At 32.1% G+C, this 19,205-nt stretch overlaps 1 protein-coding gene across 1 annotated transcript in view; it reads left to right on the plus strand.

The window, feature by feature from the left end:
• Positions 1-319: 319 nt before the first annotated feature.
• LOC110031715 (zerumbone synthase) overlaps positions 320-19,205 on the plus strand; it is a 25,074-nt gene continuing 6,188 nt past the window's right edge. The window contains exon 1 of the mRNA XM_020735067.1: positions 320-499. Coding sequence (XP_020590726.1) covers positions 459-499 — 41 coding nt within the window. The 5' untranslated portion in view covers positions 320-458. The remainder of the gene's footprint in view (positions 500-19,205) is intronic.

Genomic DNA, 19,205 nt, shown 5'->3' on the forward strand with positions numbered 1-19,205 from the left:
ATGAATTTTGATATTTCAGCAGTGAGAATTTAAAAAATAGATTTGTAAATAAGAAGTTCCTGGTGGCCTGTATGTAATTGCTTTTTTATTAATTAACTTCATCAGATTTTTCTTAAATGCACGATTCGTTAGCTCAAAATAATGGAGAAAATATTAGGGCATCTCTGGATGAACCAGAGTCCAATAAAAATGTGTTATGTATAAAGTGGACCAATCATAATACATTGTGATTGGTCCAATTTGCAGTCCTAACCTAATATCTTCTCCAAAATAATGCCGTACATACCAGTTTTGTAAATAGCAGTATGTATAATGCTGCGCATGTAATTATCCCAAGAAAATAAACATTTCTTTCGCTTTCCTTTGTCTGCTACTATGTCCGTCTTCTTCCTCCCTACCCTCCCTGATCTCAGCCTTACTGTCGTTGTTACCGTGAGAGGCCAAATAGATCTCTGGCCATGTCTGGCGCTGCTAGTTCCTTTTACGTCAAGTCCCGCCGGTAAGCTTGCCAAACCGATTCCTCCTCGCTTTACAAACTGTAATCGTAACAAAATTAAACTGAAGTTTTATCAGCGTACTAACTTTATTGAGGCTGTTCCATGTTCTTCCCCTGAACTAGCTGTTAGTGGAAACCAATATATTTTAAACCTAGAAGACGACAAGCTATATTTTGTGGCGAAAATCTCTGTTTATCTGGGCGATGCTCTGATTTTTACTCCATTTGAAGGACAACGCATCTCTTTGGTTTGGGGTATCGTTGGCCTTTTTTGTAGCATAAGGCGTTATGTTAGATTGCCCACGGTTTCTATCCCATCAAGCATGATTTAAGAAACCTTTTATTTGAGAGGATTTGGAGTTGCAGCAGGTCTTTTGATTTCTGTGTTCCCGTCCCCCTTCTTTTTAATTTTTTTTATTTTTTTGTTGTGGTTGTTAATGAGATTAAGGGATATCGATGTGTTACCGGGCTCTTGTACCAAGTGATGAAGCTTTGAGATGGAGGTGGCTATCTATGGAATTTAGGATGGTTTTTTGTTGTATACATACAACCTAATTCTACGTATTTACATACCTAACACCCAAAATTTACCTTTTACATTTATGAAACCCAAATCTTTCATATCACACCAAACATACCACCATTTTAACTTTTGGAATACAACTTTTTCATGCGAGGATAAGGTGTTTGTACATGGAAAAAAGTGAGCATGAATCTCTTGGAGATCTAAGGGTCTAAGAGAAAAAGGCATAATACCAAGAGGACCCACCAAAAGCTTGATTGGAGAAACAAATATCTGATCGGATGTAGCAAACCTAAGACCGTTTAAGTCACGAGGGCTGTCAAATTGTTATCAGCCTGAGCAGCTCATTCAGGTGACGGGCGAAGAGTCACCCAAGCCTTATAACACGCAAGTCAATCAAAGTGAGAAGAACTCTGTAATATCAGGATCACTCAATTGTCTCCCTCAATACCATCAAGAAAATACAATAGGTCTCAACCATCCCATCAGGATTCTCTCGTCTAATGAAAGACAACCCATCGGATTACTGTGGTTTACCATTTGTTTGATGGTCTAGCTTCACCCTGTCGAGAAAAGCTCATTGGTGGAGATCGGGGGTCGACAATCAGACCTTACCTACTGATTTGTAGAATTACACCGATTGGACCAGTTCTACTGACCCACAACTATCGAGTCGGCCGATAGTCCTGGATCTATCCGACCAGAGACAACATTGATCTAGCCGGCCATCAAGGATTGCCTAAATCCTATCAAAGTCCAGTTGGCCGAGCCAAAGAGCAGCAAGGCCCTGGGATCACAAGGGTGAAATACCTAAAATAACATAATCAATCCCTACTCATGTAGAGAGATAATATAACTTCACATATTACACCCTCCTTTATAAAAAAGGGATTATTTCATGAATAAAATGTTATATATTCACATTCTATTATTTACTATTGTGCACTCTCTTTCTCTCTTTTCTCTTTCTTTCTCCCTCTCTCTCTCTCTCATGCTCTACGCTCTATTCTTTGGGTGTGATTCACAAGACTTATTCGAATTCAACATCCTAAAAGATGCGATCAATGTGGACGTTTGGTCGGCATTCAAAAGCAAAGAATCAACCTTGAATGTTCAAGCATCAAAAGACCAATCTCTAAACTCGATCAGACAAAGCTCGGAAGATGGTTTGCTGCTCAGTACCTACAATTTGTGTGAAGGTTATCAAGCAAATCATCCCTCAAGCAAGTCTTAGCAGTTATCACCACTCGAGGTGATGATCCGATTGAGAAACGGGACAGGAGAAGTGTATGACTTGAGCCAGGCTGTGAACAAACCCTAAATCGACCGAAAATCCCTTCTGAGGGATGAACGAACGACCATTATAGACATCACAAAGTATAAAGCAGTAAAGAAAATGCAAAAAATAAAGAGAGGTAAAATGAAGGATAATGGTATAAGCCGACCAAAAAATTTATTTCTTCCAATAAAATAGTTTACAAAAGTTTTTTTACAAATCCTTGGATTGCTGCCTAGGAAAAAAACAAACAAAAAACATTCTTCTTTTTCTTTTACAAGCACAAAAATAAGAACTCAGGCGGTTGTCGACACTCAGTTGCTTTTCTCATAGCCATCTTTCTTGGCCTCTTCCTTGTTGCTCTCTCCTTCGTTGCAAGTCCAGGGAGAAGCGTGGTAAACTCCCTCAGATTGGCCCACTTCTGGTCGACTAGTCTCTCATTCACAAAGCAGCCGGTTGCCAAAGAAATGTTTTCCTGAAGTTGCTTAGATGTCTCGTCAATGTTTTCCTCATAGGTTTTCAGGTCGCCATGTTGGCCTTGAGATTCCTATTCTCGTTCTCAAGCGTCGCTACTATTTTCTCATGTTCAACCACTTTGAACTCTCTAGCAGCCATGAATCCCTTCAGACATTTTTTCGTCCTCATCGCCTAAGCTTTGTCTTCCTCTGCCCTCTCCACGGGAACAACCCACTTCCCTTTAACTCGCTCGAGGACCGTGGTGTGAAAGCAAGCAGCCTCCAAAGCCATAACGTGATAACGGTTGGACAACTAGGAAAGCTCCGAACGGTCAAGACTTTTCAATGACTTCTTAAAAGTACATGATCAGATGACCTCGACCAGTGTTGAAGGTTACTACACCGCTGTCGGAGACTTGATTAGCAGTCCTTCTCTGTGTCCACCATGGCTAACCTGCCGACAGAACTCGTCCTGTGAAGGGATCCACTTTGGTGTGGGCCCCTTCCACTTCATCTGAGGAGGAGGAGGAGGTCGATCCTATTCATCTTTAGTGGGAGCCTTCCCCTCTCTGTCAGGGGTATCCTCTTCCCGGAGCTCTGATTCCTGCCTGACCTTTGACTCAGATAGAGGAAGGGGGATGACAGGCTTGCTTCATCCCTCACCTTCAAATCTATGTAAGAGGTGCCAGTTGCCCTGGGTGTTCCTTGTCACTCCTCGGTTCTATCCGCCGAGGCCTTCTGTTCTGCCTTGCTCAATGCCAATTATTTGGGCATCTTTGCAGAATTGTCTTGTTGAGTACTATAGATTCCAACACTTGTCAGAGAAGGTTTAATTGTTCGATCAATAGGGGTTAACTTTCCAATAGACGTCCTGGACAACGAGAGTGGTGTTGGATGTGTAAAAGATAAATTTCGCACCTTCAACATATTTCTCGACCAAAATAATCCTAGACTCAGGAACCCTATATTTCATTGGGCAGGAGACAGTAAGAGCTACAATAACCTTGGGGAGGATAGTCTTCGCCCTTGGTTGTTTCTTGGCTACTTTGATGGCGGCCGCCCTCTTCATTTCATCCTGCCGGGTGTCAAAGGCTTCCCATAGCTTGCAGGTTATCTTTTTGTACTTCTCTGATCATAACACCTTTTTTAGCACCTCAGGTGCGTCGTAACGTTCAATAAATAGTTGTTGCCCTTCGATCATTTCCCCATAGACTAAGGTTGCTTGGCAAGGTCTTGAATTTCTTCACATTGGTGGTTACTGGGAGAATGTGTATCCCTCCAACTGCTGCGGGATAAACCGACCAAGAACCGTACCTTACAATCCCTGATTTTGTTCTCCAAGCCTAACAAGCAGAGTCGTGAACCGACTGAAATACAACATATACGTCCCGATTGACCTTGAATGAAAAGAAAGAGAAGAGGGCAAGAAATCGCCAGTGATGGCAAAGCTCACGATGAATGAAAAGATGGTGAAGATGGCAAGAGATCGCCACCAATATCAAAAGCTCATGATGGTCATTATTGTAGCAAAAGAGTTGGACATCACCGAAACAAGTATCACTTTGTACCGGCTAAAAACCGCTCAAAGCTCCTTGCAAAGTGGTAGTCAGAGGCCACACTTGAATTGGTCCTTGTAAAATACAAGATCTTTGCCATAGCTGCCTGTTGCCTGGTTGGCTCCTGTCACTGCTTGGAGTTTTATCGACCATTCAAAAACATGGTTCTCTTCAAAATCCGCCACTTGATCCATCGACAGTGTGAACACTTCAATAGCGGGAATGGAACCAAAAAATTTTTGAGAGAACATGGGTGTCATTAAACACATGCGTGTAAAAAAATGGAAACTAGAGGGGAGAGGATAGAACAGTTATGCTAGAGATTTCAAAACTCTCAGCCCTTTTTAAAGGATACGTAGTGAAGTCGAAACATCACAGGGGCAAAGATGTTATTTTCCACCTTCGAAACCACACCAGTCATATCGAACACACAACATGAGACAGATAAATTTTATTTTACAAAAATAAATAATTACAGAAAAACCTCTTGATAGTTAATCCGAGAGGAAATATTTTACAAGACTATTTTTCGCCGCTTCAGCCGAGAACAAGACTATTTTTCACCGCTTCAGTCGAGCATGACCTCACCGAAGCATTCTCTTATACAATAGCTCTCCTCCTAACTTAAATCTAACTTAAATTTAAGCTTAAACCAAAGAGATAGAGGACACCTCACGCGCGACCGTTATCTCCGCATGGAGTGTAGCCATTTCCATGTGAAGAACAACTGCCTCAGTGTGGAAAGCAGTCGACCAGTCAAGAAAGGTGGCCACCTCAGCCTCCAAATTTTATAACTTTTATATCTGTGCCAACAACCCGCTCATCTCCTCTCCCCGCTGGAATCTTGCTGCCCTGACAAAGGAATCTTCCATCTCACAAAGCTGGTTGCTCAGTGATCCAGGGTATATCTTCCTCCCGAGGGGCTCACTTGGACTAGTCGAATGACCAACACTTCCAACCTTGTCTAAAGGCCTATTGCTACCAACCGAACCTTTATCTATAGCCACTTGATTTGGGATCTCGTCAGCACCAACCTCCATTGAAAGTGAGTCTACAGTCATGATCTCGATGGTTAGATGGGCTGCACTTAAAGTTAGAAAAAAGAAAAATTTAGAAAAGAATAGAAATCAACTAAGAATGATCGAAGTTCCTCGTACCAAAAATTCGATCTCACTCAGATGCAGTAAATGATATATCATCCTCACCAACCTTCTCCTGTATCAATGATAGTGGAGGAGGAACATCGACAACCCCATGCACCTCAGGCTAACCCACGACATCGACAATCCCTTGACTTATCCGACCAGCAGGAAATAACTCTTTATTCACGGGTGGGGTCGACAGAGTGGCCAACGGTGCGCTCGGTCTGCCTCCTTCTTCCACCCGGATCTTCTCTCGTTGGCAGTCTTGAAGCGAGTTTGACGACCCTACCTGAGCCTCCAGATTAGACATTGCCCATTTTCATAGCTAACTTACCATCCGACGGAGCATCCCCTCATCTATCAAAGGGCTCTAGGGTATGTGGTTTTGTTATAAAGATCGGATTTTGAAGCCGGTTCATTCACCATGGCTACAAGCTGAATTCAAAATTGCCAGGGGATGAAGCGACAGAGGATGAAAAAAACAAAGCCTTCACGCCCTATTTAAATGGATTGAGTGGTACGAAAATCTAGTGAGTGCAATTATTGAATCATAAATAATCATAGATGTAGTTTTCTCTTATTCTTATCAGAACACGATTTTCAAGATGTAAGATAATCGGAAACTAAATATTAAAATAGTCTATTTTTATTAGAATTTGTTCCTGTAATTCGATAGAACCTTTCTCTATTATAAGTCCTAGAAATTTAATGGTATTAGTTAAGAAAATTATTATTTTTTTACTTAGAGCTATTTCATGTTTTTGAGCCTTTTGTGCAAGCAATGTTAGATGTTTTAAATGCTCAGTTATTGTTTGACTAAATATTAAAATATCATTTACATATATAAGACAAAAATGTGATAGTTTATTAAAAATCGTATCTATGTCGTTGAAATATTTGGGGGGGCGTTTTTTAGTCCAAAAAGACATTACATTATATTGATAGTGTCCTTATAGTGTGTTAAATGTGGTGAATTCTCGACTATTTGGATACATTTTTATTTGTCAAAATCTTGATTTACGATCTAATTTAAAAAACCAAATATCCATCGAATTTGGTATTTTCATTAAGTTTTTTATAATTAATAACTAGTCTTCTTTTTCCCCTAATTTGTTTGGCATGATTACGAACTAGGAAAGCTGGACTGCTCTGTGGGCTATTGCTTGGTTTATTAATTCAAGATTTAGTAATTCTTTAATTTGTGTTTGAAATTCTTTTTTTCTTCAAAAGTACATTTCATAGGTCTTACTTTTATAATAAGTTGAAAATTAATTGGTTCAATTATAGCTACAGGCTCATTATTTGTCCAGAATTTTAATGGGTATTCAGAAAACATTGGTTTAAATAAGGAACTTGCAAAAGATCTTAATTCACTGAGTTTAGAATTTTCATTAAAGAATATTTTTTTAAGCTTTAATTATTAGTAAATAAATGAGATTTTTTTTTTAAATTTCTATCAAGAGGACAATCACTACGTTGGCTGCGAAACGTAGGGAAGGAGGAATTATTCCGATGCGCACTCTCTCAGACATTCTATCAGGAGGATAATCACCACGTTGGCTGCGAAACGTAGGGACGGAAGTGTGAAATTGAGGTGTATGTATAATTGGGCAGTTTAGTGAATATCTGTTAGGACTTACTAGAATGATACTATTATCAGTTTGTGTAAATGAAGAAAATGATTTAAATAAATTTTTTCCTAATATTGTATCTGATCCATTTTCCGAGAGACACCATAATTTTTGTATTTTTAGTAGAATATCTTGTATGAGAATTAATTGATTTGTCCAATATCTATTTATTGTTCGAATTCCATTGAAAGTTTTTGAGCACTAATTCTTGGGAGTAGATTGGTTTGTGTTCTGGACTTATACATTGTTTACATACTGTAATATCGTTTTTGGTGTCACATAAAGCATGTAGTGGAATGAGTTCATAAGTAAGAATGTATAATTCAAATTGAATATAACTATGAAATCGTATTTCTTTGAACAATATAATTATCTATATTAATAGTTTCATGTGTAACTTTTATAGTATGTTGTTGTAGAAAATCCATTCCTACTAGTATCTGGTTTAAATTTTTATCGTCCATTAGAAATGAGTGTTGAAAATCTAATTTATAATTATTGATATTCCAGAATCCAAAGAGTATATTTGCTTCATGCGTGCAGCGGTGTTTAATTTATAATTATTGATATCCCAAAATCCAAAGAGTATATTTGCTTCATGTGTGCAGATGTGTTTTTGTCCTAAATAATCTTGATAAATGTAAGGGTTGTTTTTTAATGTGCTTAGACTATACCTGATTTATGTCATCCTGTGTCTAATAGAAATATTGAATTTTCGTTCCAGTGAAATATAATAACCGGTAACTAATAATTGATTGTTATTATATTCTTTTATGGTTTAGATTGATTTAAAGGGTATGGTTCTACTTATATTTAAAGATCTTCTTGGTTGTATAGAAAGTGAATTATTATTTTCTAAATATGTTAATCTTGGATATGGGCTACCAAGATTTTTATCTTCATCAAAATCTAGGAGTAAATTAGAAAAGGGTGGTGTGATTTCTAATTCATTTATTTCTTCTAGTTGTATATTTTGTCCTATATGTGAGAAAAGTGGGTCTAAATGGATTGGGTCAGTATGAGGTTTAAATGCTACAATATTATGTTGATTGCTATAAGCATATGCAGTTTGATATATGATGTTGTATTCAACGCTTCCTTCTCTTAATTTTACTCTGTCTAGTTTATGTTTTAAAGTTAGAGATCTATCTAGGTGTCTATCGTTAATATTGACAACCTAATTCAGGTGTAAATTAAACATTAAAGTTTGATAACATAAATTTCCTTGAATAACTCCTACTAGTGCGTCTTTTTTAGAGTGTATAATTCTATCGTCATATATCCAACCTTTCTAAAATAGACTTTAATTAGTATTTGAATTCAACCAAAAAAATATATGTTTATATTTTTCTGGATTTTTTATTCTTTCTAAGACTAATATTTTTATCTGTTGATTATATAAAGGTATATTAGTTATTTCTTCAGTATTTATTATGTCTATTGGATGTTCTCCTTGTTTAATGCTATAATGTATAGATCTCTTATAGAAGAATATAGACATATCAAAACAGTCTTTTGTTCCTAGAGGTAATTTTTTTTTCTTATTTTATTATATGCTTCTTCAGAGAGTGTAATATGTCTTTTATATTCTACTGAGTTTTCATTAATTATATCAGTTTCAGTGCTTTCTTCCATTAATCAAAATATAAATATTATTCTATTTAATTGTCAGAATAACTTATATTTATTAAATTATCTTCAGTATCTAATAATTGATATATTTGTTTCTTCACTTTTAATATCAAAAAAATTGAAGATAGGTTCTAAGTTATTTTATTCGATGATAGCTACTGATTTTACATGACTTATTTTATTTTTTTAGGAGCATTTATTAGTGTAATGTCCATCTTGTTTCCAAATCCAACATCTTATTTTGTTATTATTTTTAATATTATTCTTTTTTCTAAAAGTTATTTTATTTGGATTGAAATGTTTCTTTTGTATTTTCTTAAATAATTTTTTCTTTTTATTTTTTGTAGAACAATTGCATTTGCTATGAGATGAGGAACAACCCCACTGTTGGGGGAAGTCAGCTTTCTCACAACACAATGATTGTTTATATTATTTATTTTGTTTATGTAATTCTATTTGTTATCATGCTTCAATAAGTTTTTCTGATGCAAAATGAATTCGGCTTCCTAGAGATGGATCATTTTCATGTTTTGTTGTAAATTCTTGATTCCATATAATATTGTAAGGTTCTGGTAGTTTGTAAAAATACATATCTAAATACATTTGTCGTTCGTTTGCTAAAATATTATAAAAATATTTTTGATATTCGCAATTATATTCGTTTAGGTCACATATATTGCAAATGTTTAGTGCTGTTAATTTTTGCTTTGTTATATCATATTGATTTTTTGATTTTTCAGCTTCAGTGGTATATTTAATATATATCCTAAAAATTCACTTTTGATAAAGTCACCATAAATAACTGGTCATTTTTCAGGATTGCCAATAGTTCTTTTTGCTAGAAAAGTTTCTCCAATAGTTTGTTTTTTATCATCTCTTAATTCTAAGAACCATTTTTTTCCAATTCCAGTAAGAGTATTTTCTAAAAATCCAAAGACGTCTTATCCTTTTAAATTATAATTATATATGACTAAGTTATCTTCTATTACTCATTAACCATTCTTCTCGTTAATATTTTCACTGCAATCTATATTTAAATAAATACCATGTCTGTTTATAGGTACAGATGTGTTGTCATCATATCTAGATTATGTTCTATTTCTGAATGTAGGATTACGTCTAATACTTGAAGGTAGATAATGAAGATAAAAACTTGTATTTTGACTTGTACTGGTTTCGTTGGTTTCGTTAGTATTTGACAAAGAAGGTAATCTCATTGGTTGGTTGGATGAAGGAGCGTCAACAGATGGGTAATTAGTTTGTGTAGGAGTGGCCATAAATTGATGTTCAGTTAAGACATTAATTAAATTTTTTGTCTCATTCTCTAAATGAGAATGTTCGTCCATAGAAATAACTTTATTGATACTTATAGCTCCTTGTATATTTCCTGAAGGATTATATTTATTTGTATTTGTCCATCCTAAGATTTTTGGATTAATATTAAATTTTTCTAAATTACAACATTCTGCTAAGATACCGGCTGTGGCTATGTTGCTGTTTAATACTTCTTGGTTTTGGATTAATCTGATTCCTAATTCATATATGTTAGAAGTACTTTTTGTATTGGATAATTTTTTATATATAGATTGTATTATATTTTTAAATAGTTTAGTTTTTTCTGATTGATTTAAGTTTAATTCCATAAGTTAACCAGTTCATCAGATATACTTTCAGAATAGAGTCTTATTTCAACTTGTTGTTTTAAAATCATATAACTTATTATGATCCATTTGTTTGAATTTCCTAAAGGTGATATTACATGAAAAATTTGTTCTTTCTAGAATACTTTTAACTGTTTATTTTTTATGTTTATTTGGAGTATATCACAGATTCTATTAAATTCCTGTTCTTGGTAATTTTTACTCAACATCGAGATCTTCTTCTATACTTGCTTTAAGTTCTTCTATAAGTAATCGTCTTTTTAATTCTTTTTCACTTTTTATTTGCTGTTCATAAGAACTAATAAAAGATTCATATAACCAGGTAGGCGTACAAAGACAATTAGAATGTATGGGGCATTCATATGTATTGTTCTGTAATTCTTTTGGCTCTGATACCATTTTTTGCGGACTTGAAGTTTCTCCAATTTTTAATGACTTTTGTTTTGGAGTATTTTATATTTTAAAATTATTCTTTAGTTTATATAACATCTCTTCAATCTCATCTATCTTTTTATTATTTCTCATTTTATTTTTCTTTAATTGTCTTAGTTTTAAATCAAAATTTTTAAAATCTCTTTCCATGATTTAATTATATAATATCATTTTATATGTTTTAGATGAAGATGTTATTTCAGATATCTTTTGAGTTTTTTTTTCAGGATAATCTTCTAACGATAAATTATTTTTCAATCTATATTGTAATTCTTCAATTTCTCTAATATTTTTTCTTTTATTGTTCTTAGCCTTTCTTAATCTTATTTTGAATTTTTCAAAATCATCTTTTATTTTTTAATGAATTCCTCTTGCTTCTATGTTTGTAGTTTAATAAGAATAATATAAGGTCCATCATACTTCCTATTAAAAGATTTATATTATATTATATTGTCTCTTTTCTTCTATAGTTTGGCCATAACGTTTTCAGTTCATGTCATACTCTTGTGGATTTCTAAGGAGATTTCTAAGGAAGATAAAGGCTCATTAAGATCATTTAGATCTTCAAGACTACAACCCTATACGACTACTTCAAAAACGCAGAGCACAACATTAATTTGTTTCTCACACTTTGTGTAGATAGAAGAAGTGAAATAAAATAAGATAACATTAACAAATAAGAAGATAACAAAAATTTATTCTATTATTAATAAAACTTTCAGATATGAAACAAGAAGAAAGATATTTAGCCGAAGTGGTAGTTATACATAGCTAGAGCAACAAAGAGGAATTAGAGGTAGAAATTTGCCTTCAGCAAGATAAGTGAGAGCTTTAAATAGAGAGTAAAAGAATACATTTTTCGTCATGGATGACATTATATATTAATAATTATTTTCTCTTTCCGGACTGTCTGAGAGACTGCGCATCGGAATAATTCCTCGAATATTCTTTGTTGATAAGTCGAAATCTGTTTTTTGGTCAGTGCTGCTGGAATAATTCATCGAATATTTTTTGTTGATAAGTCAAAATCTGCTTTTTGTCAGTGTTGCTGAGTAGACGTGCATATAATATTCTTTTTCAATAAATCTTAAGGACATCACTTCTTACATTTGACTTTCTGTACTCATTGCTTCCAGTTTAATTCGTACATCCTGCAAAGTCTCTTTTTTCATGCAATACATACAACTATGTATTTTTTCTTTTTGTAATTTCTGACAAAATATTTCTTTGACTTCTTTACTTACAATTGTGTTGTTGCGGATAAGTGTGGAGATCCACTTCTTGTACATGACGTCGTGAAATTTTTTTGTGGATTGTTTGCTATAGCTGTAAATGAATAAATTTTCAGAAAAGTGATATACCCAAATGTTTGTAGAATCTATCTTCTTAGTTTCAATCCAGATTTGGTATAAGTCATCGGCTGTTGATCTTGGGAATAATTCTATCGGTTTATATTTGAGAATAAGGATCGCTACTAATTCCGAGTTGAATGAGGGATACAATATTTCAGTTTAGCTCAGGATAAGTCTGATATATTTTAACAGATAAATTCCAATGCTTCACAACTTGATGAAAAGTATTAACAACTTCAATTACTGGCCTTGGTAATTTCTTAAGGAGTTTTTCATCCTCTAGTTATATCATTCTAATTAGACCGCATTTGTATAATTCTGAGATAAGTTTTGGATCTGTATCTCCATAGATATAGATCACCTGGTATTTTTTCGCCGTGTGGAGATAAATTTGCGGATTAATTTTTTCTTTATATAGAGATAATTGCTAGCATTCATCAGCAATTTCTGTAATTTTCTTGTAATATGTTTGCATAAGTAATCATATTTTTAGAAGAACATGATTGTTCAGTAATCTGTCTTGCTTTCTGATGTACCAATATTTCATTTGGACTCTTCTTTACTAATGTGAAGATTAACAAAGTCCTTTATTTTTTTTAATTTTGATATTTTAGGTAATTCACATTCAGGTGTATCACCTGTCAGATAATTTTTTATTTTTATTAATTCTTTTAAGACATTGCTTGCAAAGGTTGTTTCACATTTCATCTTCCATATTTGTATTCAACTATTTCCAAATAGTTAAATATGAATTTGGAGTAATTTCTTCAGGATTGCTGGATATTTCATAATTTTCCATGCTTTCTTCATCCATATTTATTTCATGCATAATTCAGGAGATAAAATATCAGCTAAAACATTTTTATTTCCTTTTATATTTTCTAACTCAAAAGTATAGGTTGAAAACCAGCTCTGTCATCTAATAAGTTTCTTATTTGGTAAATAATCTATAATTTTTCCTTTTATGAATGAAATTGTTGTTTTATTATCTTTTCTTATTAAAAATGTTTCATTAAGGCATATTTCAAAATTTTTAATTAATTTTTTTTATGGCTAATAATTCTTTCTCATTTATGTGATAATTTTGTTCTATAACGGTATAAGTTCTTGAACTATATCGACATAAGAGTTCATTATTATTCCTTCTAGCTTTTAAAACTTCACCCCATGCAATTCCAGAGCTATCAGTTTCTATGATTAATAATCGTCTGGTATTGGTAAATGTAATTTCGACAGAGTTTTACAAATTTCTTTAATTTTATTTGGAGTTTTTTCATCATTTTCATCCCAATACCAAAACATTTTTTCATAACTTTCTTTGTAATGGTGCCCTTAGTTCTGCAAGGTTTTTAACAAATGATTCAACATAGTTGATGCAACCTAAAAACTTTTGCAAATCTTTTTGATTTCTAATTTGTTTAAAATGGTCTATTTTTGTTAGAATATATTTTTGTAATTTGATAGAACCTTTGTCTATTATAAGTCTTAGAAATTCAATCGTATTAGTTAAGAAAACTATTCTTTTCTTACTTAGTGAGCTTTTTGTGCTAGCAATGTCAGGTGTTTTAAATGCTTAGTTATTGTTTGACTAAATATTAAACTATTCTCTACATATATAAGTAAAAAATGTGACAGTTCATTAGAAATCGTATCCATACGTCTTTGAAATATTTGAGGGGCGTTTTTTAGTCCAAAAGACATTATATTCCATTGATAGTGTCCTTGTTGTGTGCTAAATGCGATGAATTCTCGATTATTTGAATGCATTTTTATTTGCCAAAATTTTGATTTACAATCTAATTTAAAAAAATCATTTAGCAGTTTTAATGTGATTAATTAACACTTCTTTGTTTGGTAAGAAATATCCATCGAATTTGGTATTTTTATTAATTTTTTTATAATTTATAACTAGTCTTGCTTTTCTCTTATTTTATTCAGCATGATTACGAACTAGGAAAGCTGGACTGCTGTGTGGGCTGTTGTTTGGTTCTATTAATTTAAGATTTAGTAGTTCTTTAATTTGTGTTTGAATTTTTTTTTAATCTTCAGAAGTATACTTCATAGGTTTTACTCTGGTTCAATTGTAGCTACAGGCTCATCATTTGTCCTGAATTTTAACGGGTCTTCAAAAAATATTGGTTTAAATAATAACCTTGCAAAAGATCTTAATTCACTGAGTTTAGAATTTTAATTAGAGGATATTGTTTTTAAGCTTAAGTTTTTAGTAAATAAATGGGGAAAATAAATTTAAAAGACCAGGTGGTCTATATCTAGGGAGATACATATCCAAAATTTATCTCAGAATTATATAGATGCGGTCTAACTAGAATGATATATCTAGATGATGAAAAACTCCTCATGGAATTACCAAGGACAGTAATTGAAACTGTTAATACTTTTCATCAAGTTGTGCAACATTGGAATTTATATGTTAAAATATATCAGACTTATCCTGAGCTAAATCGAAATATTGTATCCTTCATTTAACTCGGAATTAGTAGCGATCCTTATACTCCCAAATATAAACAGACAGAATTATTCCCAAGATCAACAGCCGAGGACTTATACCAAATTTGGATTGAAACTAAGAAGATAGATTCTACAAACATTTGGGTATATCACTCTTCTGAAAATTTATTATTTGCAGTTATAGCAAACATTCTACAAAAAGTTTCACGACGCCATGTACAAGAAGTGAATCTCCACATTTATTCCCAACAACACAGCTGTAAATAAAGTAGTCAAAGAAATATTTTGTCAGAAATTATAAAAATAAAAAATATATAGATGTATGTATTGCTCGAAAAAAGACACTTTGCAGGATGTACAAAGTAAACTGGAAGCAATGAGTACAAAAAGTCAGATGTAAAGAGTAATATACTGACAAAAAACAGATTCCGACTTTTCAACAAAGAACATTCGAGGAATTATTCCAGCAACACTGATAATAAAACATATTCTAATTTATCAACAAAGAATATTCAAGAAATTATTCTGATGCGTTCTCTCTCAGACAACTTGAAAAGAGAAAACAATTCTTAACATATAATGCCATCCATGACGAAAAATGTATACTTTTACTCTCTATTTAAGGCTCTCACTTCTCTTGTTGAAGGCAAAGCTTATTAGGATTTCTACTTCTAATTTCTTTCTTGTTCTAGTTATGTGTAACTGCCACTTCAACTAAATATCTTTCTTCTTGCTTTGATGCATGTAAATTTTTATTAATAATAGAATTTATTTTTGCTATCTTATTATGTGTTAATGTTATATTATTTTGTTTCTTTTCTTCTATCTACGCATAGTGTAAGAAACGAATTAATGTTGTGCTCTGCGTTTTTGAAGTAATCGAATAGGGTTGTGATTTGGAAGATAAAATGACCTTGTTGAGCTTTCATCTTCCTTAGAAATCCACAAGGAAGAGTATGACATGAACCGAAAAAGTTAGGGTCAAACTATTAAAGAAAAGAGAGAATATAATATAATGTAAAACTTTTAATAGGAAGCGTGATGGACCATATATTATTCTTATTAGACTACAAACGTAGAAGCAAGAGGAATTCATTAAAAACTGGAAGAAGATTTTGAAAAACTCGAAATAAGATTAAGAAAGACTAAGAAAAATATAAGAAAAATATAAGAAAAAATATTAGAGAAATTGAAGAACTATAATATAGATTGAAAAATAATTTATCCTTAGAAGATTTTCCTGAAGAAAAATCTCAAAAGATATCTGAAACATCATCTCCATCTAAAGTATATAATATGGTATCATATAATTAAATCATGGAAAGAGGTTTTGAAAATTTTGATTTAAAATTAAGACAATTAAAGAAAAATAAAATGAGAAATAATAAAAAGATAGATGAGATTGAAGGGATGTATATAAACTAAAGAATAATTTAAAAATAGAAACTATTCCAAAACGAAAGTCATTAAAAATTGGAGAAACTTAAAGTCCGCAAAAAAATGATATCAAAGCCAAACGAATTACAAAACAATACATACGAATGCCCTAGACATTCTAATTGTCTCTTTACGCCTACATGGTCATATGAATCTTTCATTTGTTCTTATGAACAACAAATAAAAGGTGAAAAAGAATTAAAAAGACGATTACTTATAAAAGAACTTAAAGCAAGTATAGAAGAAGATTTTGATGTTGAATAAAAATTACATAGAATAGGAATTTAATAGAATCTGTGATATACTCCAATTAAACATAAGGAAAAAGCAATTAGAAGTATTCTAGAAAGAACAAATTTTTCATATAAGATCACCTTTAGGAAATTCAAACGAATGAATTATAATAAATTATATGATTTAAAACAACAAGTTGAATTAGGACTCTATTCTGAAAGTATATCTAGTGAACTGGTTAGCTTTTAAATTAGTCACAAAAAATTAAACTATTTAAAAATATAGTACAATTTAGATATAAAAAATTGTCAAATACAGAAAGTACTTCTAACATATATGAATTAGGAATAAGATTAATCCAAAACCAAGAAGTATTAAACAAATATATAGCTACATCTGTTATTTTATCATAATGTTGCAATTTAGAAAAATTTAATACTAATCCAGAAATCCTAGGATGGACAAATACAAATAAATATGATCCTTCAAGAAATATATAAGGAGCTATACGTATCAATAAAGTCATTTCTATAAACGAACCTTCTCCTTCAGAGAATGAGATAAATTATTTAATTAATGTCTTAACTGAACATCAATTTATGACTACTCCTACACAAACTAATTACCCATCTGTTGACACTCCTTCATCCAACCAACCAATGAGATTACCTTCTTTGTCAAATACTAACGAGAACAGTACAAGTCAAAATACAAGTTCTTATCTTCGTTATCTACTTCCAAGTATTATAACAAAATCCAGGTATGATGACAACACATCTGAACTTATAAGCGGACACGATATTTATTTAAATATAGATTGCAGTAAAAATATTAACGAAAAGATTGATAAATGAGTGATAGAAAATAGCTTAGCCATATATAATTATAATTTAAAAAGAGAAGACATTTTTGAATTTTTAGAAAATACTCTTACTGGAATAGCCAAAAAATGGTTCTTAGGATTGAGAGATGATAAAAAACTAACTATTAGAGAAACTTGTCTAGCAGAAAGAACTATAGGTAATCCTGGAAAATGACCAATTATTTTTGGTGACTTTTTCAAAAGTGAATTTTTCTTATGATAAATGAGGTTATGGATAAATTTTGATTAAATTATTGTTTCCTTAAAAAATTGTAATGATAATGATTAAAAAGTTATATATGTATATATAACAATAATAATAATAATTCCTAATGTGTTATTATAACAATGTATTTTGGGTGTAGAACATTCAAGCATTTTTTTTTTGCCGACATAGGGTTAAATAGATTAGAAGTTTTGTATTGTTTGTCTCAAAATAAGTAGCTTATTAGAGTTTAAATGTACCCTTCATCATTAGGGGCATTATCCTTACTACTTTTATTAATTTTTTAATTATTTTTAGGTTTGCCAGTCATAACATTTGAATTCTGTTAATATAATTGTCAGTAGATTTTGTTTCTTATTTATGATTAGTTTTGCTTTATTGTTGCATATATTTCTATTTAATTACTTATCTTGTGGTTCCAATATTGTTTACTTCTTTATAGTATTTGCATTAAATTTTATTATGGCATTTTATAAATATGTATAAATGTTGGCGAGCATATTATAAGTTGTACTCCTATGGTTTTATTGTGGCACGTGAAATATGCACGGTATTATAATATTATTATGTCGGTATTAAACCTTTGCTACGACTAGCCAGATCAACGAACCCTAGTGAAATCATTAGATTTTCATGGGATTGATCTTTGTCTTTCTTTATTTTAGGGTATCAAACTGACTATATATAAATATAATCATATATCTATACCGCACTTGTATATTTAAAGTAGTGTTAGAAGATTGATAAGTCATGTGTGTATAACACCTGACATTGTGACATTTAAATATTTATGTAAAAGTGCATTAGTTCAAGTCATATATATTCATGATCATAAGCAATTGACATCTTTTATTATTGAAAATTTTGTTAGTATATGTAAAATATCTACCTGTTCCGTTGGTTATACTATGTATTCAGGCTCTGTTTGGCGCAGCTGCAGCTTCTCAGCTTTTCAGCTGCTACTGCGCTGCCTCAAAAAGCTGCTGTGGGGAAGCTGACTGTCTGTTTGTTGCAGCTATGTGAGAACAATTGTGGGGTAGCTGTTTTTGTAAAAATGACCATTCTGTTCCTGTTTAGTGAAACTGTTTAAAATAGAATTATAATAGCAACATATTTGATAATTTAGAAGCAGAAATTTATTTAAAAAATAACAAAAGTACGAATACACTACTCACTTAGCAATGTGTATCCAAAGTGTTAAGAAAAAGAAAAAAACAAATAAAATTACAAGTAATAATGATATTTTCTTTAACGTGAAGGCGATATATGTCTCCTCATAAACTGTCCTCCAATAATGTTATCAATTCGCGATCACTTCCATTTTTCTTCAAGGGATGTTTCTCTTGAATAATAATAAAACGTTTCATTTTTACCGTCGCATTAGTAAAAAAGAAGTTGATGAGGCTTTAAAGAAAATCAAGGGTGGAAAGTCTGTAGGACCTGATGATATCCCAATTGAAGTGTGGAAATATTTGGGAGATTTGGGAGATTTGAGAGTTTCTTGGCTTACTAAACTCTTTAATATTATTTTAAAAACTAAGAAGATGCCTGAGGAGTGGAGGAAGAGTATTTTGATCCCCATTTTTAAGAATAAAGGAGATGCACAAGAGTGTGCAAATTATAGAGGAATTAAGTTGATGTGTCATACTTTAAAATTATGGGAGAGGGTAATTGAACATAGGTTAAGACGCATCACAAAAATTTCTCATAATCAATTTGGATTTATGCCGGGCAAGCTATACATTTATTGAGAGGTTTGATGGAGAAGTTCAGAGATAATAAAGAGGATCTACATTTGATTTTTATTAATTTAGAAAAAGC

Source organism: Phalaenopsis equestris, unplaced genomic scaffold (assembly GCF_001263595.1).
Source record: "Phalaenopsis equestris unplaced genomic scaffold, ASM126359v1 Scaffold000840, whole genome shotgun sequence".
Classification (NCBI taxonomy): Eukaryota; Viridiplantae; Streptophyta; class Magnoliopsida; order Asparagales; family Orchidaceae; genus Phalaenopsis; species Phalaenopsis equestris.